The sequence below is a fragment of the Schistocerca nitens genome, chromosome 5 (genome assembly GCF_023898315.1).
Source record: "Schistocerca nitens isolate TAMUIC-IGC-003100 chromosome 5, iqSchNite1.1, whole genome shotgun sequence".
NCBI lineage: Eukaryota > Metazoa > Arthropoda > Insecta > Orthoptera > Acrididae > Schistocerca > Schistocerca nitens.
This window is the reverse complement of record NC_064618.1, coordinates 513,893,219-513,920,645: the sequence shown is the minus strand read 5'-3', so window position 1 is coordinate 513,920,645 and position 27,427 is coordinate 513,893,219. Positions and strand designations below refer to the sequence as shown.

Sequence of the window (27,427 nt, the reverse complement as noted above, 5' to 3'; positions counted from 1 at the left end):
TCTCAGTTTCCGAGACACTTTCTCACCCAGAAATGATTGAAAAGGCTGCTCTGGGCAGCTAAAACGTTCGGTGTTACAGGTCTCTTCTGAAAAATGTTGGTCTTTCCCAGTGTCTAAACATTATATGATATCGCATTACGTTGTGATCGATGAAACGCGATAAAAAAGTCGTTCTGATTTCCTCTTATCGTTGATAGCTGGTGAAGTGGAGGTACAGTTGCATATAAAAATAAGCCTGTAGCTACGATGGACTAGTACCATGTTTGGGATTCAAGTAACACGCGTTCCTCTACAGTGGCCGGCTGCGTTTGCAGGTAGAGAATGCCAAGCATACTATCGCGCGCTACGTACAAAGATGATCTCAAAAGACCAAGAATGTTCTCCTAAACGCCTATCAATTTCGGTTCAAGTCATCTAATCTTTTACTGTCGTTATTGTGGCTGTTGCTGTTGTTGTGTGTATTACGGTCGTCGATAATAATATTACTGTCACATAATTTGTGCCTCGCATTGTTCAAGTGAAAATTGATGTCAGTAACAGTTTTAAGCGAAGTCGGCTGTATACACTAGCAGTATTAATTTAACATGATTATTGCAGTTAAACTGGAATATCTCTCTCAAGTAAACTGCTCTAGTATTAGGAATTCAAGACAGATCAGAAACTGTATGCAGAAATGGGAATCGATTCCAATACTTATAGTTTAAGGTCGACTCGCCTACCTTTAAAATCTGCATTCGTAAAAATATATATTCCTATCTCATTAGTATGCTGTCTGCGCACCGAAACAGACACTTGTAACTAAAATGAAATATTTTAAGATGTTCCCCTAGTAAATATAAGAAAGCCATTCGACCATGGCTATAACAGATAACATCTTGGCTCTGTCTCTTTAGTATAACTCGTAGGCGTATATTTGTATTAACCTGACGTGGCTTTACATCAAAAAGAGATCATTTTTCGCATGTGAGACATTTGATAGGGGTTATTGCTTTACATGTGAAGAAGGATTTGTAGTTTCTTTGAATAAAAAACACTTTTCTGTCCTCGTTAGCTATATAAATTCCTTCGTCATTATCAGTGGGTTATCATTGGTTGGTTGATTTGGTGGAAGAGACCAAACAGAGAGGTCATCGATCTCATCGGATTAAGGAAGAAAGTCGGCCGTGCCGTTTCAAAGGAACCATCCCGGCATTTGCCTGAACCGATTTAGGGGAATCACGGGAAACCAAAATTAGGATGGCCGGACGCGGGATTTTTATTAAGCATAAATGTATACAGGGTGAACCGGAACTCCACTGACAAACTGTCAGAGATGGTAGTATGGGCCGAAACAAGAAAAAAAAGTCTAGCAAACATGGGCTCTAAAATGCTACCTTATGAGCTATGGCCATTTATTCATCTTTACTACTCAGAGGCACATCTATTCTACTGAATCTTTACTTTTTATATTTTGAGATGTGATATTGACAAAAAAAAAGAAAAAACTGTGCAGTAAACAATATGCTCCAAACTCCATACATTAAGAGCTATGGGCACCGTGAAACACGTCTCTTTTTACTGAACAACAGTTCACACATTTTTAGGCACGCATTTTAGAAGCTATGTTTAATAGACGTTACTTCCTTGTGTTGGTCTATAGAAGCAACTCTGAGACTTTGTCGGCGCTGTTCTTGTTCATTCCGTGTGCTTCCCGTGTGGTGCTCTGGCTCTGAGTACTATGGGACTTAATATCTGTGGTCATCAGTCCCCTAGAACTTAGAACTACTTAAACCTAACTAACCTAAGGACATCACACACATCCATGCCCGAGGCAGGATTCGAACCTGCGACCGTAGCGGTCACGCGGTTCCAGACTGACACGCCTAGAACCGCACGGCCACAACGGCCGGCTGTGGTGCTCCTATGTTAGTTCTTAGTGCAGTGTATTATCTGCTGCACTCGTGTTTTATGATCCTGTAAGGAAGTTTTACGTTCAATAAAATAAAATCTGTGACAAGAATTCTTTTACATTTATTGAGTATCCCTCAAACAGGTAGCTTTCTCGGTTGCTACTGATCTTAGTTGCTCGGCCACACCGAAGACTCTTTTTTCCCTTCATCACTTATCTGTGCTTGGCAATATGTTTAGTTGTTTTTAAAAAATTCTTTTGGATATTAGGCAGCCTCAAAAACGGGGTCAAAATTTTCGTCGGAGCTGCCATGCAGTCATGTGACCAACATGTTCCCTAAGAACGTTAGTCAACCACGTGGGAGCAAAGGACGAGGAGGAGGTTAGTGTTTAACGTCCCGTCGACAACGAGGTCATTAGAGACGGATCACAAGCTCTGATTAGGGAAGGATGGAGTGCCCTTTCGAAGAAACCATGCCGCCATTTGCCTTAAGCTGTTAAGGGAAATCACGGGAAAAAGTAAATCAGGATGGCGAGCCCTGGATTTGAAGCATCGTCCTTCCGTATGCGTGTCCAATTTGCTATCCACTGTGCTACCTCGCTCGGTGTGGGAACAATGGCATGGAAACTTAGTGCTGTTTGCTCGAAAGGTTCGATGAATCCATCATCTGCAACTAGAAAAAGGGTGAGCCCAGTATGTCCTCAAGATCCTCTTTCAACTACATAAACAAGAGCTCTCAATAGAACTGCCGTCTGCCAATGAAATTTTACTAAATGAAGAAGCTGCCTCTGGGTCCATGCTGCTGATTCGCTGTTGGCTGCCAACCACCTGTTATATTAGTACAGTCTTTCCGCAATACCTCCAACTACGCCCGACATATATCCTAACTTTGTACTATTATCCAATGACGTTCCAGAATAGCGAAGTCGTTTCTCACGTGAGACCCGCAATAGGTCGCTGTATATAGGCTTGCAATCTTCAGAATCCAGCAGTTTTGCTTCCTAAAAAGCACCGCTCTAAAGACATTCGAAACATTCATGACGTTTTCGAGTTTTAAAATGACGTGTTCTAATACTCTAAAAGATTTGAGACTAGCATACTTACCATACTGTTATAATAAACAGTTCTTCTGTGTCTACTTTACTTTCAATTAAAATGACAATATCATCCGCCAGCCTTAGTATCGCTATCTTTGCACTTCCAGACCTGTTCTTATCTTTCATTTATATTGTCCATTCCTCCTTCAACAAATATTTTAAGCAACAATAGTGATAAGCTGCCTTCCACGCTTTATAAGATGAGGTCCACTTAATTGATTCTGAACTACTATTTCCTTTTGGCTTAACGCTGTACAGTGCTCATTCTTCCACTTCTCCACTCTGTCAAGTTCCTCTTTATCTTCTGTATTTGACTTTAGCGTTCGTAAAGAGTTCTTTGTGGCTTACTCTTCAGGGTTCATTTACTTTTAGTGGAGGTCATCGGTCCTGGGAGAGCAGAGTTTGAGCAGTACTGAGCACTGTATAAACCCTAGTCATGTCCTGATCCATTCGCATTCTCTTCGGACGCTTCACAATTATTTCCCCCTTTCTGGCTTTAGGTGTTACGGCATAAGACATACCTGGGAAATATACGAAACAGTATTGGCAATGCTTCGTCAGCTGAGTATCCGCTGTATTCTTTGCCGGAGGTCTAGGGAAATCGAGTAACTCTGAGGGTTTCCTGGCTGCCCTGATATCCGATGTCACAGTGGTACTATAGGACTCGTACTTTTAGTTTCCAAAAGCGGTTGCGAGAGTCTCTTGATTCAGGTAATACTAGATTCAATGACTTCTTCCTGCTGCCACAAAGGTAATTAAACCGAAAAGTAATTTCTAATTGAAAGTTTCTGAAATGGTTTGCACTAGATAGATACTGATTATTTCAATCGTAGCATTATATTTCTACGGGATGATAAATAAGCCAATATAATCGAAACGAGAATACTCATCAAATGTATTAGTACTTAAAAAAAATGATATATCATTAATTTTGAGTCCAAGTTGCACAATTTTTACAGAATGACTACTCTGTATAAATTCGACTAAAAATGAACGATACATAATCGTCTAAGCATGGCTCTTAGTAGAAAGAGAGTGTAGCTTTGGGCTTGGAGAGTGTGGTACAGTTGTGTGTCTGACGGTTTTGAGGTGGAAATTTGAATTCATAGGTGGACTGGACAAGCAGAGATTGTCGACAGATACAGATTCTTCGCACATAAGAGGACAGCTGTGATGGAAAGGAGCCGATGTACACTTCCACGAAGTAATCTACGAGCTATGAATGGGCAATCGGTGACACTCAAAACGTGATGAATAACGTTGCTACTCGGAAAATTTGTGAGCCGCTGATTCAAACAGGACGCATTATCATGTTCCTGAAACTACTGTAGTATGATTCTACCATTGTGGCATACGCAGTTTTGGATCTTTAAACAGAATATGAGAAATCGACACACCTGCCAGGTTTCCTAAAGGAACAGGAATCCTGTCAGATTCCCTCGGATTATTTCTTTTCGACAGTTTGTGTTCAGGGTAGCCAGACCATTTCTACGACTCCCATGTGATAGGGCAGCGATCAGATACTGATAGCCAAGAAGAAAAAAAAAATGGTGGTAAGGACTATAGGACCAAACTCCTGAGGTCATCGGTCCCTAGCCTTACACACTAATTAAACTAACTTAAACTAACTTATGCTAAGGACAACATACACACTCATGCCCGAGGGAGGACTCGAACCTCCAACGGGGGGAGCCGCACGAACCGTGACAAGACGCCCTGAGACCGCACAGCTACCCCGAGCGGCGAGTCAGTTGGATCAATATTGGGTTTGGCATCAGTAAAATGAATTCGTTCATAACTTTAGCGGAACTTTCTGACTTTATGTTTCTCAGTGGTTTGCTATTTACAGATCAATCAGTTTTCGTAAGTAAGCTTTCGCACATGCAAAATTCTTCGTTTTTACTGCACATATTGGAAAGTAAGTGATACGCTCTCGCATTATCAAACCTAGTATGTTGTTGCGGTAATCACGATCTTGGACAAATTTTTGGGAGAACAGGGCTCAAATCCTCGTCCGTGAATACTGATTTAGGCTACCCGTGACTTTTCTAAATCGCTTCGCTTGGGAAGTGGGGTGATTTCTCCCATAGGACAACGGCTCGTAGTCTTCTCTGTGCTCGTCGGACTTAGCTGTTCTTTTGCTGTCAACAACGACCTACCGTACATTCCTTACTGCAAAGATGATGATTCTCAAAATAGCCATGATTAGATCTCAGGCGTACAGAAATTGTTCTTACGGTCCATGAGCATAAATGCAGTATATAATTTTCCTCTTTGAAATCCCTAGCCATCTTCATTTTAGATACAACAGTATACCAACAATAAAATAAAATCGTTCGAATTCTGCAGCTCCAATCAAGGTTTTCAGTTAGCTCTTCTTTGTCACAAATCAAACTGCATAGCTGCAATTACACTCACTCATACTCCTCCCTGCTCGCTGTTAGCTGACTGTAAGGAACAAAAAGGTCTACGACGCGGGTACATGGTCATTTTGACCGGGCATCAAATGAAAAAAAAGGAGGAAAACATTTATAATACATTTCATTTTATTTTTTATATTTACTCAACCCCGTTACATTACGGACTTCACGCCGTCTCTGACAATGGGCGAATATTTTAAGGCATGATATATTTCTTGCATTGAATTTTCATTAATAATCTAGTGATTACAATAACTTAAACTGTAATAATGGTAAAATGATGAGAGAAAGGATGATCTGAACCGAATTTAATTATATTGAAGTTTATTTGTTACAATAATATTGAATAGGAACTAACGATATTAATAGAAGTACTACTAATACTGCCATTAATAACGACATAAATAATAATTATTCTTCTTCTTATTATTATTATTGTAGTGATAGCGAAAATCAAAAGAAAGAGTGCAAAAGTTATATTATGGCATATGCCTTGATAAGAAAGCGAAATTTTGGCATTCTTCCCATAAAAACCTTTTGTAATACGGGAAAAAAAATTGTGAATATGCATAGATACGTGCACTTGTCTGCACGTAGCCATGATAGTTGTGAGTGGATGGTGAAGTATGATCACAATGGGAGGCAGCAACGGATTCTGTCTGCCACAATACTAACTTCGCAGTGTATGGCTGGAAATGGAACGGAATTTCACAACACACTGACGCTTTGACTCTAGCTAACTGTGTGAGAAGAAAATATATTTTATAGCAGAAGAAATGGAGAAACTGAAAGGTGCATAATCAGCATAATTCCCTATTGTAGCAACTTTGGCTCAATCAAAAGTCAAAGTCAACAATGCCTGCTAGAGCGCCATATTTTGCAACAATTCGCTTATAGTTAATATAAATTGTTCGGTGGAAGCAAGTTTAGTTGTGAAAGAAAAGACCGCCTTATGTCATTGTTGGCTAGGAGAAGACGAGGGGTAGTTTCGGTCACCTAACCGGAAAGAGTTTTCGTCCTGCACATAGTGTATGGGAGTTGTGTCTAAAGGGTATTTTTAAGCGTTGGTGCCTGTTAAAGTTGTTTGTATAATGTAGTGTCATGTTTCTGTTGCTTGATGATGAGAGAAGGGATTGTGAGAAACCTGGTGCTGGCACATACCCTCTTCCTCTCGAACAGAACCAAGGAGAACGGTCTGCAACTGCACGACACCACCTCGATTCCCCTTGTTGGCCAGATACAGGAGGGGAAACTTTCTTCCACAGCTCATTATTCGAACCAGGTACCTACGAGTTGAGTGCAGTTTCACTAGCGATAGTGGGTACGGAGGCAGTACTGTTATACTGCAAACAACTGCGACAGGCTAGGTTCAGTAACTGACAGTTCTCATGTACAGGATGGGCAAAATAAAATGGCCCAGAAAATATTTCGACACCTCAAGAAAGGCAACTCAACTTACACCATCTGCTCTGGATGGCGACGATGTAAGTTAGCTTTCCTATGCAAGAGTAGAAATCAGTATGAAGCGCGGTTTAATGCAGGAATATTAACACTGTCTGTTGAGATAGTCGTGACAATGTATAAGCAATAGCATAAAATCCAATATGCCGACAAATGCAGTCAAACAGTATCGCATTTTATGTCAGTCGTACAGTATATTACGAGACATCAACGATTCTGTTGGTAGAGAGTGGAGCTTGGTACAAAAGCAGTCAGATCTATGCCGTGTTAGTTTGTGTGTATATCTCTTTAAGGCAGATAAGAAACAGACAACATCAGTGACACTGAATTTTGTTTACATAAACCACGATTGTGACAATGCCATATGGAAAACAGTTGTCACGTAATGGAAAATCAAAAAATCGGTACTTACAGGGAAATGGGACTCCCTAATCGTCAAATTGCCAGAAAGATGAACTGTTCAAGTACAGTAGCTAATAATTTCGTTACATAGGGGCACCATGTGGGCAGAACCGAAAATACGGGCAAATCAGAAAATTATCTGAGGCGTAGAAAAGGTTCATTTTGGGCAAACCAAGGGACACACACTGTAATTCTTCTCAATTCTAGCTGATTTTTAGTTGCCAGTCCTGCCAGACGTGTATGACAAATTTTGTCACATGACAAGCATCCTGCACTCAATAAACGACTGCAGAAACTCGTATGTACACTGAAACATAAGCAGGTCACGTTAGAATTTCCTGAAAACCGTACGTCATGGACTTCAGAATTGGTTAAAGTGATCGTCAGTGGTGAGAAAAATGTTTAATTAAGACGGTCAGGGTGGATTTCATTATTATTGGCATGATCTGAGAATAGAGTAGCGGGTAAGAATCAGCAGAAATTTTGGTGGTGTAAGCGTTATGATCTGGGCAGCATTCCGCACTAAAGGTAAATCACGAATTTCCTTGATGAACGCTAGAATGAACTCTAATATGTACACTGAGATGCTGAAGACATAATTAATAAGAATTTTTGAGGACCTAGGGGACGAAATTCTAATGTTTGAACAAGGTAATCCATCTGCGTATGGTTCTCCTAGAACCAAAACATGATTTGACACGACTGTCTTGCTAAGACTTACACGTATCCCGAATTTGAACTCTGGAAAAAATATTGTGAAATACTTACAATGCGTGTTCATCGCAATGGAAGGCAATCTGAGTGCATGTATGAGCGGAAAAGAAAGATACGAGAAAAGAATGGGTGACAATTTCACTGCAAGAACTACTAACACTACCAAAATAAGTGCCGCGGAGGATTGTTGACATAATTTTGTAGAACGGAGGTTGAACAAAGTACTAACAGTGCAACAGTCTAACAGAACGGTGAGTGCCTTCATACCAAATTTCATACGGGAAATTCTAACACCTTATTTTGTTACTCGCATTGTGAAAGAAACTTTGTAATTCCTTCATGATTGTTTAACCTCAGCTCGCTCCCAAAGGATGTTACCCCAGCTTCGGTATACCGCTCGCGGTTTGTCGAACTTCGTTCGAAGTTCATTAATACGATCATTTATACAGATGGCTGTAAGACCAATGACGGTGTCGGGTGATCTTTTATTATCGGGGCACACAGTTTCAAATACCGGCTCCATGGCCATTGTTCGGTCTTCACAGCTGAGCTATTTGCCCTCTATCAGGTTGTTCTTTACATCCGCCGCCGCCGACATTCTACTTATGTCATCTGCTCTGATTCCCTGAGCGCCATCCAGAGCCTCAGTGAACCGTATCCGGTTCACCCGTTCGTGCACCGGATTCAACGCTCTCTTCAGCAGCTGGCGGACGACGGTTCTCCAGTTACCTTTATGTGGGTTCCTGGCCATGTCGGTATCCCTGGGAACGAAGCTGCAGATGCCGCGGCCAAGGCTGCGGTCCTCCAGCCTCAGACAGCTTTTTGTTGTGTGCCTTCATCTGATTTTAGCAGGGTCATTTGTCAGCGCATTTTATCGCTGTGGCGTGCCGATTGGTCTACACTTACTGAAAACAAGCTTCGGGCCTTGAAACCTCTCCCCACGGCTTGGACGACCTCTTCACGCCCTTCTCGGCGGGAGGAGGCCGTTTTGGCCCGGTTACGGATTGGACACTGCCGGTTCAGAAATCGCCATCTGCTGACGGCTGCGCCGGCGCCGTTCTGCCCATGTGGGCAATTGCTGACGGTACGCCACATTTTAACGTCCTGTCCGAATTTTAATACACTGCACATTGATCTTGGCCTGCCATGTACTCTGGATGACATTTTAGCGGAGGACCCAGGAGCAGCTGCTCGCGTTCTTCGTTTTATCCACTTGACAAACCTGTCTAAGGACATTTGATTATGCTGTTTTCTTTTAATCCGTTGCCTGTCAATGTGCCTTTTATAGTGTTGTCCTTTTTAGTTGCTGTTTTAACCTTGTGCCTCGCAGTGCATTCATAACTTAGTCTGGGCACTAATGACCACTGCAGTTGTGCGCCCTAAAAACCACAAAAAAACCTCCATAGTAATTTAGATACATTGTAAGGTGTCAGGCAAATCCAACACCTTCCATGAAAACCCTGACATGATAGCAAATCCGGCAGTATGTCACATAGTTCCAAATAAATCCTGACATTAAATTAACCAAAGTAATACGATCAACGAGTGAGCAAGTGCAATACCACAGACTAACACAAGAACGTCTAAATGCATGTCATACCTTCCCACCGTGAAACAGACGCAGTTCCGAGGGAAGAAACGAGAACAGAAGCCTAGAGCAGAATCGTGTAGACTAGGAGGCCCTACGATAAGGGACGGACACCCACGTCGCCAGCTGACCGCCAAAACCACCCCCCAGCCCATGTTAAAAGATAGAGCCCTCCAGAAGAACAGTATAGATCTTACGATAACACTAAAAGGGCCACACCAGCTGCAGGTTTTAGCGTGAGACTTTTTCGCGTCTCTGTTACGTTGCAAACGTTAAAAACATTGCCCCGCCACGAAAAGTATAACGTTTCTCATTGGATAGACAGAATTTTGTAGGCGGAGCTTAAGGTTAACATTGAGACCCTGATTTGTCAGTTGAAAACACAGCCAGATAGCTTTTTTTAAACCAACTTCGGTAAATTGTAGTAAGGAGAAGTTAGGAGAGAGTTGTTTCCGAGACGGCGAGGTGCGTGGAGCTGTGCTGCCCGCCGCCCCCTGACGCTGCCTAAACACCGACAAGGTAATGAACGCACGCGATGCCGCATTTTTGAGCGCATAAGGCTTCACTCAGAACGGCAGAAGTCTCATCTGTTACATCCCCTTTTTGCGTAATACTAGTGTCGATCGTCAATTAAAGCTCATGGTATTCACATTTGCTACGTGAAGTTAAAATCTGAAACGCGATGATTTTTCTGTTATATAATTATTGAGAAGCCACATCAGCCACTGTAATTTACGACAAGTTGGATAAGTAATTAAAGATAATTGAGGGTCACTGTAGACCATTTTGGTAGTTTTCTCTTTTATGAAACTTAACTTAAATCTAGATTATAGATGTGATATGGCATAGGTCATCCGTTGATCCATTGTAGAACTTGGAAACCCATTCAGGGAATATTCGTTCACATTTTTGTTGAACGCAGTTGGTTTTTATCATCCTGTATTAAAATATTTCCTTTTATCAATAGTGCAAGTTATAAACAATGTTTTGTGAGTAGAATAAAATTTCCAATGGTAAACTTAACTGCTTTTTCGACGTTATTTTACCAGATAACTAAAAATAGGAAAGCCTCGAACCCCTTCCACTAAATTTAGTCAGTATTAAGATTCTTTTACAGGGAGTGCAGTGGAGCTGACGCTGAAATCATTAAGTACTTGATTATATCATCGCTAGTCTCACTGAACTCTTCTGAACTCTACATGTCATGTGTGGTCTGGCGTCTCCTTGTCAGCAAGAGGTCCCAGGTTCAAACTAGTCAATTCCCTAAAAAACACGCTCAGAGCGTCGTTGCGCGAAAGTGGTAGGGAGACACGACTTAGAACAAACAGACACCACGCAGAATGTTAGAACATGTGTGCTTCAGACACTATACTGTTACTTTCGTGGAACCCTGTCATTATACTGATTTCCACTGTTTTAAGGCGAATGAAAGATTTTCCCGGCCAGTTTTACTTTTGCCACCCTGTAGAGTGAGACTTACCATCCAGACAATATTTGTGACGCGAGATGACAGGGTGGGTGTTACACGTGTGCAGCTACGCTGGCGTTCCTGACCAGCGGGCTGTTCATCGGCTTCAGCTCGCCGATGATCCCGCGGCTGCAGCAGAACACGTCGCACATCGTCATCTCGGCGGACGAGGGCTCGTGGATGGCGTCGGTGGGCATGATCACCACCGTCCCGCCCTCGCTGGTGTCCGCCTGGCTGGTCGACGTGGTCGGCCGGCGGCCCATCGTGCTCAGCTGCGCGCTGCCCTTCCTGGGCTCCGCACTCTGGCTGCGCTTCGCCTCCTCCTTCTGGGAGCTGCTCACCGCCGTCATCATCGCCAACCTCGCCATTGGCTTCATCATGCCGGTGCGTGCATCACCTAGTCTCCATCCGAAACATTATTTCACAAGGGGAGTGGAAAGTGCCCCCATTTTAAACATAATGTACCTTACAGTGTTTGATGAAAATCTTCCAGACATCTATTCTGACCATTAGTATCGACTGTGTCTACCTTTGTGGCGACTTGTGGTCTGCTAGGGACACTTTCAATGAGTTGTCTGATTGTCAGTGTAAGAATGGCAGCCTATTCTTCCTCAAAAGTCGAAAGTGGAAAAGGCATTGATGGATCCTGGAAACTGGAGCGAAGCTGATATTCTAACTCAACCCAAAGGTGTTCTGTTGGTTTCATGTCGGGACTCTGGGCCCCCAGTCCATTGCAGGAATGTTATTGTCCACAAAACGTTGCCTCCGACATGATGGCTTATGACAGGGTGCACTCCCAACTGTTCCTTCACTGGACGAAGAACAAAATAGCAGAAAAAGTGTTCGTATCCTTCCACATTCAGCGTTTTGTTAAGTGCAATAAGAAGACCACAGCCTATCACGAAAATCACCCCGTAACACCACCTCGTCCGTACTCACTATTGGCACAAAAAAACATGTTCAAATGTGTGTGGAATCTTATGGGACTTAACTGCTAAGGTCATCAGTCCCTAAGCGTACACACTACCTAATCTAAATTATCCTAAGAACAAATACACATAGCCATGCCCGAGGGAGGACTCGAACCGCCGCCGGGACCAGCCGCACAGTCCATGACTGCAGCGCCATAGACCGCTCGGCTAATCCCGCGCAGCACCCTATTGGCACATGATGGTGGGTAACGACCCCCACGTATTCGTCAAAACCTGAACCCTTCCATCGCACTGCCACAGGATATATCGTTATTTATCACTCCATATAAGTCGTTTCCATTCATCTGTCCGGTGGCGACACTCTTTAGACCAAAGCGTCGCTTTGCATTTACTACAGAAATATTTGGCTTACAAAAGGCTGCCCGACTGCTGTACATCTTTTTTTAACAGTATACACACAGATGCACTAAATGACTGTCGGTAGCAGTTTAGAACCCAAGAGTGATTCCTTCCGCTGATTTCATGCGATTTTTTTCAACCAGCCTCCGCAATGCGCGACTGTCTGGTCAGTCAGTGCATGAGTTCCGCCTAGTCGTGACTTTGGTGTGATTGTTTCTTCGCGTTTCTACTGCAAGCTCTTTGCTTTCTGTGTTTTGTGAGAAGGTAGCACGGAACAAAACAAGAAAAAATGTCCAATAAGCACGGATTTTTTATTACAGGCCTCGAGAGCTATCAGCAAGTCTTCATCTTTGCTACGATGAAATACATATCTTCTACCGAACAAATTCTCACGGTTCTTAAGGGATGCATTTTGAGCCTATGTTTGCTAGAAAATTTTTCTTGTTTTGGCCCCTATTACGTCCTCCCAAAGTATGGTAAGCAAAAATCTCGAGATTTTTGTTCCACGGTATCGAAGATGAAGAAGTGCTCACTGCACTTAAAAGCCAAAGTTTACTATGCTTTTAAGCTTCCAGTGATATTTCCTGTCATATCCCTGAATACTAACCATTCCGCCTGAGACACCCACTACACATAGATACAGATAGTAAAGTGTTTCCACCAGGAGTGTAATTCCGTCTCAAGGCCTGATGCTGTTTCACATTGAATGGAATTATCATCACCATCTCCTTCCTACGATTAGGTGTTACCGTCACCTGTTCCGGTCTCTATCATCTGTCCACCTCTTACGATGTCTACTTAGTACTCTCTTTCCAGTCGGCCGCTAAATCACTATTTTTCTATATTCTATTTTCTATCGTTCTATCAACATGATCCTTTCATTTCATTGTAGTCACATCTACGTAGTCATTAATTAATATTTTAAAAGCTCATGTTTGTGCCATTCCGTAGTTTATCCATTTTATTACAGCCCCTTATATATCTCATGAACTTCGTCGCTACTGTCTGCATATGTGACTTTTCTGTTTTTGTTGTTGTTGTCCATAATTCGGAACCATGGACAGGAATAGCTACAGGCATAACTTCATAGAGTCTGAAACTTCCTGGCAGATTAAAACTGTGTGCCGGACTGAGACTCGAACTCGGGACCTTTGCCTTTCGCGGGCAAGTGCTCTACCAACTGAGCTACCCAAGCACAACTACGCCCCGTCCTCACAGCTTTACTTCTGCCAGTACCTCGTCTCCTACCTTCCATGGCTAAGCCATGTCTCCGCAATATCCTTTGTTTCAGGAGTGCTAGTTCTGCAAGATTCGCAGGAGAGCTTCTGTAAAGTTTGGAAGGTAGGAGACGAGGTACTGGCAGAAGTGAAGCTGTGAGGACGCGGCGTGAGTCGTGCCTGGGTAGCTCAGTTAGTAGAGCACTTGTCCGCGAAAGGCAAAGGTCCCGAGTTCGAGTCTCGGTCCGCCACACTGTTTTAACCTGCCAGGAAGATTCATATCACCGCACACTCCGCTGCAGAGTGAAAATCTCATTCTGGATTCATAGAATCTCATTTCTGTTTCCTTTCTTGTCTGTTTCTCAACGCTCTGCCAAAAGTTCCGCAGATAGTTTTAAATTTATTAATTATCTCTTTGTCATAGTTAAAACTAATATGACAACCTACGTAACAAGTGGTATAATCTACTGGTTTTAAAATTTTCTAATTTATTATTATTTTCAGTCAGTCTGGATTCTTTCTTTTGAAAGCCATTTCCTCTGTCTTACTTACATATATAGTTGAAACGTCCCCTTTTTAAACAATTTTACATACGACTGTGCTTAAACTGACACACAATATTTTGTTAGCGCAACGCAATCTGACTTTCAAAATTCCCTACAAAAGAATGGCCCTGACTAACATTAAACTATACCTTTCACAAATCACTTACCTCACAAAAATCTTCGCTGCTCAAGCTACTGCAATACAGCGAGCGCCACTACTGCCAGCTGCCTAACACTACAATGGCGAGTATTACAACAATGCAAAGCAGCCACAGACTGCACACAGCACAGCCAGTGATTTTCATACAGAGGTGGCGTTACTAATAAAAAAACCTAAACAGCCTACTTACATAGTTAAGTTGTAATATGTTGCGTATTGGCTGAATACATATACTGCTTTGTGTAAATGATTACGTGGTCAACAGCAAATAATAATTTAATAACATGCTAGGTCCTATTTTAATTCCTAAGTGTATTTTAAATTTCTACTTCATAACTAAGTAAATTAAATGTAGTGGGTCATAAACTACAAGCCTTGCCGAACACCTTGGTTTATTAAAATATCGTCCGACATTTTAGATCTTGTACTTTTATCTGTTTTATATTTACATATAGATTTTTAATGTCCATGAGATGTTTAGGAAAACGTTTTGTGTCTAATACTTTCCACAAAATGGGTCTTTTTACCTAATCAAAGGTTTGCTCGTAATCAATAAATGCTATATACGTTTCAGAGTCCAATTTCCTACGTTTTTTGATGATCTGTCTTATAATAAACATATCATTACACGCACGTCCCTTTTTGAAGCCCGATTCTTCTTGTTGGAATTACGTCTCAGCGAATGTTTGCAATATTTGATTAGGAATTTTACTGTAAATTTATACCCTGCATCTAGTAAACGTATTCCTCTTTCAGTGTTTTTCCCTTTGCCTTTTTTTACATACAGAAATAACTTTAGCTGTCTTCCATTCTTCAGGTACGGCATAATTATTCCAACACGTACTTGAATAGCGGAGAAAGCAAATTTTTTATCAACCAAACAAAATCCACACAAACTATAAAAATGCGTGTGTGTGTGTGTGTGTGTGTGTGTGTGTGTGTGTTTTACATCTCCACCTTAACCACTTGACGGATTTCAACAAAACGTGGAACACATATCCTTTATTGTCAGGCAACGATTGATGTGCAGGTAACGACGACCTATCTATCAGAGATCAGGAGATATGACGTCATAAACAATGAGATGCGTGAAAATATACCGCATCATGCCTGACATTTATGTGTGTCACTTCTGTGCTACTAACTGCATTCGCAATAAATCCTGCAGGAAGTAATCACATAATGCCCCTAAATGCACCAACAAAAATTTATCACTGTACAACTTACAGTTCAGGAGATGAGACGACATGGACACTGAGATGCGTGAGAAACTGCCGCATCATCCATCACACTTAAGTTCATTATTTCTTTTCTACTAAATCTTTTCCCAACACATTTTCCAGACAGTATCCACATATACCGTTGAATGTACCTACACAAATATAGCATTGCGCGCTACACAGTTCGAGAAAAATAATGTCCTAAACACTGGAAATCACGAAAAAACGCGGCATCACGTACGAAGTTTAAATACGTTTGTTAATTACTACTAAGACATTCCCTCAGTCGACTCAGCTAAAGTACATCCCTGACACGTGGCAGCACTTTTGACAGCCTTCAACTGCGAAGCGCAAACGGCTGTAGGCGGTAACGATAGCCGTGCATACAGCTGAGAAGAAGCGTTGCCATACCGACATTTACAAAATAGCGTTGTTGCCTATTGTGCTTATACGTTTGTATATTACACATATTTTCTCTATGATTGTTTCATGATTTCAAAAGTAATTGCACGCATACATGGAAATGTAACTTTTTTTTTCCTAGAAGAAGATTGGCGAAATGAATATCCGAACGATGCTGGGTTTGTCAGCCAAAATTGCTATTAAGGCTCATGAACTAAAATCAAACTGAAAACCTATTTTACCTACAGGTGATTCCGTTGTACTTAGTGGAGATAGCGGAGGACCGCGTCAGAGGAATGCTGATCACGCTCTTCACACTGATGGGCGGGACAGGCTCGTTCCTGATGATGATCGTGGGTTCCTACCTGCCTTACTTCGCGGTGACCGAGTTCATCATGCCGTGGCCCGTCGTATTCGTGGCGATATTCTGGTGGATGCCGGAGAGCCCTTACTTCCTTGTTGCCAAGCACCGGACAGAGGCGGCCAAGACGGCGGTGATGAGGCTGCGCGGGAAGAACTCGGAGAAGGACGTGAGCGCCGAGCTGGACGCCATCCAGAAGGCCGTCGACGACCGCAGCAAGAACGAGATCAGCGTCGCCGACGCCTTCCGAGCCCTGCGCAGAGACCCCGGGGCGCGCCGTGCTGTGGCGGTGAGTCTGGCGGTACTCATCTCTCTGCACGGGGAGGGCCATCTGTTTTGGGTTTCAATGCGATATACCCATCTCATTCTGTGGAAAAAGAACGTAAAGAGCTTTCTGTCAGGTATGTTCAGTTTCAAAATGAGTACTGCACGCTCATGAACGTTACTTTCAGACTTTCTGTTGTAAATTGTAACATTTTTTGCTATAAATATTGGTTCTTCATATCCGTATCAAAACCTGATGCACGGGGAGAACACGGCAAGTGTCATAACCCGATTTCCCACAAACTTCGCTCAATGGAAGACGGGTCAAAACAAGTGAACACATGTTTCGGCTTATAGGTACAAACTCGCCGTTTCTGAGAAAAGAACGGTCAAACTTTTCTACTTACACTCTGTACCTATTACCGGATAAATAGTTCAGCAGAAATGGTGGCGCAAAGACTAGTGCCTCGCCTTCACAATTTTCGGTCCCACCTTAGAAGGTGATTATTACTTTTTGGTTATTTGTTTATCCACCCATATCTGTGAACCATGATTTATGTTCAAAGAATATTCGTAAGAATTTATTTTATTTACTAGCGATTCATCAAGAACATTAACACATTTAATCACATTATGTAAGAATAGTTGCCAGGGAGTAACTGATGAAATCATAAGCGAATTCCTTTCTAACAAATGGTAATTTTATTCACTTGTGCCTAAAGCCTTTTTTTAAAAAGAAACAGATTTAAAATTATAACCAGAAAGCACCCTCTAAATATCAAATCAATTTACAATTTATTCAGAGGCAGAAAGAAACAAATTTTTGACTGTATGAGCTTTCGGGCTGAGTACCTTGCCACTGACGTCAGTCCACAACAGCTCCCGAGCTGGCACAGTGCGACAGCATACTTGGTAGCTATGGGACGGCCATCGACTTGTCAACAACTTCAATGTAAGACGAGGACCCACAGTCCAATATACTTTTAATTCTGTTTTACTCTATGGACTTCCCAAATGTTTGTGATGGTATTTTGTCTTTTTAGTCCGTTTAATTTCATGACATAGACTTTACAACCTGATTATCAGAGCATAGTCTCTTGAAACGCGTTGTTAAAAGATATGTATAAGAATCGCGGTTGAATGCTAACAGTGATAACCAGTATAACGACAACTGCTACCTCGACTCCATAATGGATTATATTAAATTACTTCCTTTGTTTTCGGACTGCATTTCCTTAGGATTCTTCCAATGAATCTCAGTCTGGCATCTGATTTACCGACGATCAACTTTATATGATCATTCCATTTGAAATCACTCCTATTGCGTACTCCCAGATAATTTATGGAATTAACTGCTTCCAGTTGCTGACCTGCTATATTGTAGCTAAATGATAAAGGATCTTTCTTTCTATGTATTCGCAGTACATTACACTTGTATACATTGAATGTAGTGTGGTCCAATGAATTTCGGTCTCAGCTGTGTTGAGATAATCAGCACATGAGAGTGCAACGTACTTTCCATGAATCTATGGATCATGCATGTCATCAAGATTGTTCCCAGGCAGCCAGTCAGAGTCTTCAGCGAGGCAGCGCCCATATGGTCGCAACTAGGAGTGACTGTCAAGCTGCAAGAATCAATGTCAGACACACGTCATGGGAACAGTCTAGCAGATCATTTGCATTCCTTTGTGGCTTTACGATACCGTGATGGAGATGCTATGTTTGAATAGGACAATGCAGGATGTCACTAATTTTTGGTTGCATGCACATGGATTGACGAACACTCCAGTGAATTCACCGCCGTGGCTTAATCTCCCCTAGTTGTCACCTTAACTCAGTCAAGCTTTTATGGGATACTGTTGATACTCATGCTTGTTCAGTGAATCTAAACACATACTACACCGGAACGATTTTGGGTGATACTGGAGGATACGTGGACAAATTTCTACATAACGATTCCAACCTCGTAGATTCCGTGCCTGACGTTTTATAGCAGTTTTAAGAGCTCACACCATAGTTACTCGCTAGTAGCATCACATCCAGTGTTTCCTAATGGCCTTTGACCAGTCAGTGTAGTGCAGAGTAAAGGATTCTACACTCCTGGAAATTGAAATAAGAACACCGTGAATTCATTGTCCCAGGAAGGGGAAACTTTATTGACACATTCCTGGGGTCAGATACATCACATGATCACACTGACAGAACCACAGGCACATAGACACAGGCAACAGAGCATGCACAATGTCGGCACTAGTACAGTGTATATCCACCTTTCGCAGCAATGCAGGCTGCTATTCTCCCATGGAGACGATCGTAGGGATGCTGGATGTAGTCCTGTAGAACGGCTTGCCATGCCATTTCCACCTGGCGCCTCAGTTGGACCAGCGTTCGTGCTGGACGTGCAGACCGCGTGAGACGACGCTTCATCCAGTCCCAAACATGTTCAATGGGGGACAGATCCGGAGATCTTGCTGGCCAGGGTAGTTGACTTACACCTTCTAGAGCACGTTGGGTGGCACGGGATACATGCGGACGTGCATTGTCCTGTTGGAACAGCAAGTTCTCTTGCCGCTCTAGGAATGGTAGAACGATGGGTTCGATGACGGTTTGGATGTACCGTGCACTATTCAGTGTCCCCTCGACGATCACCAGTGGTGTACGGCCAGTGTAGGAGATCGCTCCCCACACCATGATGCCGGGTGTTGGCCCTGTGTGCCTCGGTCGTATGCAGTCCTGATTGTGGCGCTCACCTGCACGACGCCAAACACGCATACGACCATCATTGACACCAAGGCAGAAGCGACTCTCATCGCTGAAGACGACACGTCTCCATTCGTCCCTCCATTCACGCCTGTCGCGACACCACTGGAGGCGGGCTGCACGATGTTGGGGCGTGAGCGGAAGACGGCCTAACGGTGTGCGGGACCGTAGCCCAGCTTCATGGAGACGGTTGCGAATGGTCCTCGCCGATACCCCAGGAGCAACAGTGTCCCTAATTTGCTGGGAAGTGGCGGTGCGGTCCCCTACGGCACTGCGTAGGATCCTACGGTCTTGGCGTGCATCCGTGCGTCGCTGCGGTCCGGTCCCAGGTCGACGGGCACGTGCACCTTCCGCCGACCACTGGCGACAACATCGATGTACTGTGGAGACCTCACGCCCCACGTGTTGAGCAATTCGGCGGTACGTCCACCCGGCCTCCCTCATGCCCACTATACGCCCTCGCTCAAAGTCCGTCAACTGCACATACGGTTCACGTCCACGCTGTCGCGGCATGCTACCAGTGTTAAAGACTGCGATGGAGCTCCGTATGCCACGGCAAACTGGCTGACACTGACGGCGGCGGTGCACAAATGCTGCGCAGCTAGCGCCATTCGACGGCCAACACCGCGGTGCCTGGTGTGTCCGCTGTGCCGTGCGTGTGATCATTGCTTGTACAGCCCTCTCGCAGTGTCCGGAGCAAGTATGGTGGGTCTGACACACCGGTGTCAATGTGTTCTTTTTTCCATTTCCAGGAGTGTATTTGTCAAAAAACTAGAGCCATTGGATGACGTGTTTTCACACACAACTGTTCTTGATCTTTATCATTGCAAGATGAAGCAAGACTGAACGTTTGCGCCGGCAGGTGACGTTGACGTTCACGGTGCTGCTGGCCCTGAACGGTAGTGCGGCCATTAGCGCGTACTCGACGCAGATCTTCCTGACTAGCGGCAGCACGCTGGACGCGAGCGTGTCGGCCATCGTGCTGCTGAGCGTGCAGCTGTTCTTCTCGATCGTGGCGACGCTGCTGGTGGACCGCGCCGGCCGCCGGCCAATGCTGGTCTTCTCGTTCGCGGGATGCACCATCGCCATGGCTGTCATCGGCGTCTACTTTTACCTGACCGAGTACGGCTCCCAGGAGGTGGTAAACAGCCTCTTCTGGCTGCCACTCACGACGCTGCTCTTGTACTATGTAAGCAAGTCTCTACAGTCTGTTCTACACTTCACCGCACGTAGTTACATCTGACTGACGGAAAATGTGAGATGTGTAATGGTAGTGACGCGAAAACCACAATAGTAATCCGTTGTAGTTGCTACGTAATTTATTACAATCAAAAGGATTATAAAATCACAATCACAATGATACAGGAGACTGCCTTACAAGGCCAGATCACTTGGGCAAATAACGAATAGATTTCTTTAACCGGAACAAGACCCATAAAACTTGAAATTTGAATATCACTATGTAAATATACTCAGGTAAAGCTTTACTTAAATAGTACACAGTACACAGTATGGTTTGAGAGTAAATCGGAGAAAGACGAAGGTAATGAGAAGTAGTAGAAATGAGAACAGCGAGGAACTTAACATCAGGATTGATGGTCACGAAGTCAATGAAGTTAAGGAATTCTGCTACCTAGGCAGGAAAATAACCAATGACGGACGGAGCAAGGAGGACATCAAAAGCAGACTCGCTATGGCAAAAAAGGCATTTCTGGCCAAGAGAAGTCTACTAATATCAAATACCGGCCTTAATTTGAGGAAGAAATTTCTGAGGATGTACGTCTGGAGTACAGCATTGTATGGTAGCGAAACATGGACTGTGGGAAAACCGGAACAGAAGAGAATCGAAGCATTTGAAATGTGGTGCTATAGACGAATGTTGAAAATTAGGTGGACTGATAAGGTAAGGAATGAGGAGGTTCTACGCAGAATCGGAGAGGAAAGGAATATGTGGAAAACACTGATAAGGAGAAGGGACAGGATGATAGGACATCTGCTAAGACATGAGGGAATGACTTCCATGGTACTAGAGGGAGCTGTAGAGGGCGAAAACTGTAGAGGAAGACAGAGATTGGAATACGTCAAGCAAATAATTGAGGACGTAGATTGCAACTGCTACTCTGAGATGAAGAGGTTAGCACAGGAAAGGAATTCGTGGCGGCCGCATCAAACCAGTCAGTAGGCTGATGACAAAAAAAAATAGTGCAAATATCCATACAATTCCCATCAGAACTCTCATTACTGCCAATCAGCTGAGGATCAGATTAAGGGTAGGAACACAGATCTTTTAAGGTTTGGCTAGCCAACTTTCCTAATCAAACTATATACAGATGATTAAAACAATTAAAGAGGTGCTTTAATTTTGACCTAACCAATCATCAAATTTACTTAATCAGCAGATTAATCAACAATATTCTTAGAATGATTACAACTAGAACATGACCATATAACAATACCCCTAAAATGACATTGCTTCAATATTGCGTGTAAATTAGCGATAGACGCGAGCAGACTAAGGATTCAAATCAATACGAGAGATCCACGAGACAGGAAATTACATAGAAATGTACTCAACTTTGCACTGCAATTGAACTTCAGATGCTATAATTCTCCACCGGAAGGATGGAATCACGCAACCGTGACAACATAACCCAAGTTGTAAAGGAGAGGACAGGGCCTTAAATATCTCTCTGCCCCCGTGGTGCTCTGCTGCCAATTATCCGTAACACAACACACATCAACGGCAGACAGTATTCTGAGACATAAACTACACAATCTTATCTAGATGAAAGGTGATCAATACAACTGAATAGAAACAAATTAGCCTTCGTGAGTTACCTGGCCAGTGACAGCCCTTAAACTTTGATTAATAAGTTCACTAAAAATCATTCCCTTAAGTTAAGATGACAAGAATTATCTCGGCGTACATTTACACGCCAAACTACCAAATGAACTACAAGGTAGAATAGAGGAAGTATCTCGGCGTGTCTTGAATCGCCAGAGCAGGACTTACTCAGTACTCGTTGCACTTCTAACTACGTCTTTAATCACGCTTCATGTCGGTTGGTTGAGCGTAGCCACACTTCCTCAACTGTCGTGAAGATAGTTAGTCACGACACCGAGGTAAGTGATAAACAACTAAAACAATTCGAAAGGAATTGTACACTGGCATATTCAATTAAGCCGCACGCAACCCACCGAATGAACTCGGCGACTCCAGTTCAATCGGCCGGGTATAATAGACTCGAAGGAACTTGTCCTCCCGACCCCCAGAAACCCAAATCACCATGGGCGGTGGATCTGCCCTCACGACTCAACACGCCGTAGCCGCTGGCCCCGCTCCTTCGTTGTCCGACTCGTCCTCTTGCCGTCCTGCCTACGTACACAGTCCGAGGTGACTCTCGCTCACCACCGACCCCCGACACACCTCCCCAGCAGAGCGCACACGTTGCCGTCAAATCCGCGCCGCTAAAGATGAGCAGAAGACAAATAAGCATCGAAGTCCAATCAAAGATCAAAATGACGATCGATGGAAACTGGCGCAAGAAACGCACCGGCTCAAATTGCACACCAAAAAATAAATAATTTAGAGTAATGAAATTTCTAGAACACGTTAGTCTAGATACCATATTTAAGTGATTACCATTGCAAGATCATAGGTTAATGTAAGCGCGAGATAAGTCATTGCAAATGTGAAATACTGGTACATTACAAACTGTAAATGTCGTGTGACTAGGGCCTTCCGTCGGGTAGACAGTTCGCCGGGTGCTAGTCTTTCGATTTGACGCCACTTCGGCGACTTGCGCGTCGATGGGGATGAAATGATGATGATTAGGACAACACAACACCCAGTACCTGAGCGGAGAAAATCTTAGACCCAGCCAGGAATCTAACCCGGGACCTTACGATTGACGTTCTGTCGCGCAGACCACTCAGCTCCCGGGGGCGGACACTGGAACGTTAATAACGAGTGTAAACATCCGGAATTTTGAATGCAAACGTGCATGCATTGTGCTGTACAGGTGACGGAGGTCAGTTTGCGGGATGGAGTTCCATATCTGTTGCAGTTGGTCGGTCAACACAGGGATGGTTAATACCATTTAGGAATGACACTGGAGTTGTCGTCCGAGGATGTCCCCTACGTCTGGTGAACAAGCAGGCCAAGGCAACATGTGGACCCTCTGTAGAGCATGTTGGGCTAAAAAACGGCATATGGGCCAGCGTTATCCTGTTGGAAAACACCTCCTGGAGCGCTGTTCATGAACGGCAGGACATCACGAAGAATTACCAGACTGACGTACAAATTAGTCAAGGTGCATAGGATAAGGACAAGAGTACTCCTGTTGTCATTCGAAATCGCTCCAGGTGTAGATCCAATGTATCTAGCACGTTGACAGGTCAGTTGCAGGCCCTCAACTAGTCTCCTTGTGACCAATACACGGCTATCACTGGCTCCGAGGCAGAACTGGGAACTGACGCCACTGAAGTCGCATATGGCGGTGGTTAGAGATCAGTGGAATGCACGCTACAGGGTTTCTAGTCCGGAGCTGTCCTTGAAGTAATCTGTTTCTAGTTGTTTGTTGTGTCGCTGTAGTGCAAACTGCCACTCTTATTGCTGCTGCAGATGCACTAAGATGCGGCAGAGCCATACGCCAAACACGGTGGTCTTCCCTCTTGGTAGTGTCACGTGGCCGTCCGGAGCCCGGTCTTCTTGAGACCATACATTCTCGTGACCACCGTAGTGACTACAGTCGTGTCAAATCTTTCTGTAGTATCGCAGAAGAAAAATCTAGCTTCTCGTAGCCCTACTACACGACTTCGTTCAAACTCACTGAGGTGCTGATAATGACATCTTTGTCGCCTTGACTGACATCAGCTCACCACGGCCAGTCTCAAAGGTAACTAGCACTCAAGGCCTTTACTGTGTGTATTTAAAGCAAACCTGCTTTTCATCCTCATAGTGTCGCTACTAGAGCCACTGTTATGCGACTGTCGCAAAATTTGAGCAAACATCAACTTTGAGAAGTGTAAATATGCCTACGAACTTTCGGATATATCCCACAACTTCTTGGTGTTGCGATTATTTTTTTGGACAGTGTATATCTACACAAGCACTTTTACAGTTATAATGGAGGATACTTTTGATACCATAATCTGTTCCTCCCTTCCCTGTTCCATTCGCGAACGTCGTATGGGAAGAACAGTCATCAATAAACATCCGTGTCAGTTCTGCTCCTTTTGATTTTCTGGTCGTACTCATAACGCAAAACGTATATGGGAGAAAGTAACATGTTTCCCAAGTTTTCTTTAGTGTACGCCTCTGGACATTCCAGATACGAATTAAATTACACACTGCAGTTGTACAATATCGTGAAGATAGTTATTTTGTCGCATTTTACAATAATGCACAATTTCATCTTCCACACTTATCGGTAAACTCAATTTGTTCTCAAGAAAGATTCATTGAGTTAGTGGTATCAGGGGCGATCAAAAAGTTTCCCTTTGAAGGCGTTGCTGCAGCGTAAACGCAATGTAGTGTATAAGCATCGACATGTAGGCTTGGGATCACGAGGGCTGTTCGGAAAGTGAGTTCGATAGGTCACGAAATGGAAACATCTGTAAAAATAAAAAAAAGAAATCTTTCATTTGCAACAGTTAGCTACACCTCCCACCTATTTCTCTATATAATCGCCACTCCGATTTAGACAATTGCCGTAGCATTGAACCAACTTCACTACACCCTCACTGTAGAAGGCATCCTCTTGTGTTTTCCCCCAATCTCTAAGCTAGTCTACAGCTCGTTGTCTGTAACAAAACTGTGTCTTCATAGCCAGCGGTTCATGTGAGCAGAGATGAAACTCAGGGGGAGCCAATTACGGGTTGTATTGTGCCTGATCAAACCCACTTCCCATTGAAAACGCTGCAGGAGCATCTTTATTACCACTGCAGACCGCGGCAGAGAACTGTCAGAAAGAAGAAAACGCCTGACAGTTACGTTATGCGGTATGCATGACATCAGACGAAATTTCTCAGCAGGCCTTCATAGTTGGTGGGAGACTCTATTTTCTAGGCATCATTACGTGCTCACTGTGCGCTCAAAACTGAAAAGAGCGACGTGACGTTATCGACAGGCATACTAGACAAGCTTCCCAACACATCTGTGCAAAGCGTCATCGGATTTTCACAGTGGTTTCGATTTCGCGCCTGATCCCACTTTACATTCCAATTATCGCTCGTAATATTCATGTCTATCCGTCGTGTAAGTGGTTAATGCGGAAACATGAACTGGGGCGACGTTATTACCAAGTGTGTCCAAACAGGACCAGTATGCTGTTACTCTTTTCTCGGCTTTCGAAGACAAACACCGGTGGACATAGATCGGAGAATGAAGAATGTGTATGGAGTACCACGTCCGTCGAAAAGCATCATTGTAGAATGGTGCGTCAAGTTCCGTTCAGTTCGTGATTCGACACAAGACGCCAGTCGATTTGTGGAGCCAGCCTCAAATGGGACACTCAAGTGGGAGACATTCGAGCCCCCACTCTTTAGTCCTGATCCCTGCCCGTGCGGTTGTCATGCCTTCGGTCCCTTAAAAAAGACCCTGAAGTGTCAACGTTCCAGTCGGACGAGAGTTTTCAGCAGAGAATTACAGACTGCTTCACGCAGCAGGAGACGTTGTTTTTCAAAACAGGTACCTTCGACCTGGTTCATTAGTCGGACGAGTTCCTCAATGCTCATGGTGATCTTTTTCCTCCATGCTCATGACGATTTTTCCTGACTGGTGTTCCCATTCTGGACTGTACAGCCTACAAACAGAAACTTTTTGATAGATACTTAGAGATGATCTATATGATAGTAAACTGAGCAGCACAGAAACGTGGTATAATGATCTGTGTTACTTAGTGGAATATCGGTATCAGTAAGTGTAGGACACCATGGGGCATCTTTCATCGTTTGCTACTTTTTTTGGGCAGCAGCAGTTAAGTAAAGTGGTACCACTGGAACTGACGTTCTTTCTATCTTTCTTACAGATATCCTTTAACGTCGGAGCGAATGCACTGCTGTGGGTGCTGACCAACGAGCTGGTGCCATCGTCGGTGCGCGGACTGTGCAACTCCACATTCAGCGTCCTCAACTCCGTGCTGACCTTCAGCATCACCAAGCTGTTCCAGGTGGTCGGCGACTCGCTCGGGTCGTTCGTGCCGTTTTGGTTTTTCTCGGTCTTCTGCCTCCTGGGACTCATCTTCACCTGGTTCTTCATCCCAGAAACTAAGGGCCGTTCTCTGGAAGACATAAAGGAGGAGATGGATACTAAAGCGGCTGGCACCAAAGAGTCTGCAGAAAAGGCATAAGTCAGCAGTATTAACATCGGAACTGAAGAGAAAACAAATGTTCCGCGGTACGTGTCTACCGGTAGCGAGAAGACAATTGGCTGACAAGCGGTAGACTCTTCCAGAAGACCGAATTTTAGACGGTCAGCATGAGAGCGATGTGTTTTCTGGAACTCGAAGTAGAGATCATCAACAATGTTATGAATCTAAAGTGTAGTACCTTGTGGACATAGACTATCACAACGTTGCGCTCACTGGTTTCAGAGACATAATTTATTCATTTGGTCTCCACGAACGGCAGTTCTGACCGTGTGTTTCATTAATAAAAACTGTATGTATATGTGTGCTGCTTCCATAATGGAGTAGCTATCAAGAATCTCAAACGAATAAGCATTTTGTTTTTATTCTCGAACTGAGTGTACTAAAGCAAGACATATCAGTATATACATAGGCTGACGCGTAACAGTTTTGTATCCCACTGTGTTGTTGGACACTCTTGCTGCAGTACTTTCGCTCGATTTTTTTGTCTGATGATAAATGGTGTGTATCTATATGTACCAACTGAAATGTTTAAAAATAAAAAAATAATTAGAAAACAAAATATTTCATTGTGCCACTACTGCCTTAACACCATGGACTGCCTGTGAGCAGAACAATAAAAATCAAACCATCATGTTGAGCCGGCCGCTGTCGCCGAGCGCTTCTAGGCGCTTCAGCTCGGAACCTCGCTGCTACTACGGTCGGAGGTTCGAATCCTGCCTCGGGCATGGCTGTATGTGATGTCCTTAGGTTAGTTAG

The 27,427-nt window shown here is 43.7% G+C and overlaps 2 protein-coding genes across 2 annotated transcripts; both read left to right on the top strand.

Annotated features, from left to right (window-relative positions):
* Positions 1-2,217: 2,217 nt before the first annotated feature.
* LOC126260562 (facilitated trehalose transporter Tret1-like) lies at positions 2,218-20,086 on the top strand. Its single transcript, XM_049957896.1, has 4 exons — positions 2,218-2,269; positions 11,106-11,422; positions 16,162-16,563; positions 20,051-20,086. The coding sequence occupies exons 1-4, from the start codon at positions 2,218-2,220 to the stop codon at positions 20,084-20,086; spliced, it is 807 nt and encodes a 268-aa protein (XP_049813853.1).
* A 274-nt stretch (positions 20,087-20,360) lies between these two features.
* On the top strand, positions 20,361-26,864 carry LOC126260843 (facilitated trehalose transporter Tret1-like). The gene is made up of 2 exons (XM_049958244.1): positions 20,361-20,487; positions 26,330-26,864. Exons 1-2 carry the CDS (start codon positions 20,386-20,388, stop codon positions 26,648-26,650), a joined length of 423 nt encoding a protein of 140 aa, XP_049814201.1. The 5' UTR covers positions 20,361-20,385; the 3' UTR covers positions 26,651-26,864.
* Positions 26,865-27,427: the final 563 nt, after the last annotated feature.

Bases quoted from the DNA above. Each gene is read 5' to 3' on its own strand.
- LOC126260562 (XM_049957896.1), top strand. From the start codon at position 2,218: ATGTTCCCTAAGAACGTTAGTCAACCACGTGGGAGCAAAGGACGAGGA. The intron at 2,270-11,105 runs GTTAGTGTTTAA...ACACGTGTGCAG, and splicing joins GAGCAAAGGACGAGGAGGAG to CTACGCTGGCGTTCCTGACC. The intron at 16,564-20,050 runs GTGAGTCTGGCG...TTCCATTTCCAG, and splicing joins GGGCGCGCCGTGCTGTGGCG to GAGTGTATTTGTCAAAAAAC.
- LOC126260843 (XM_049958244.1), top strand. From the start codon at position 20,386: ATGGCTGTCATCGGCGTCTACTTTTACCTGACCGAGTACGGCTCCCAG. The intron at 20,488-26,329 runs GTAAGCAAGTCT...TCTTTCTTACAG, and splicing joins CGACGCTGCTCTTGTACTAT to ATATCCTTTAACGTCGGAGC.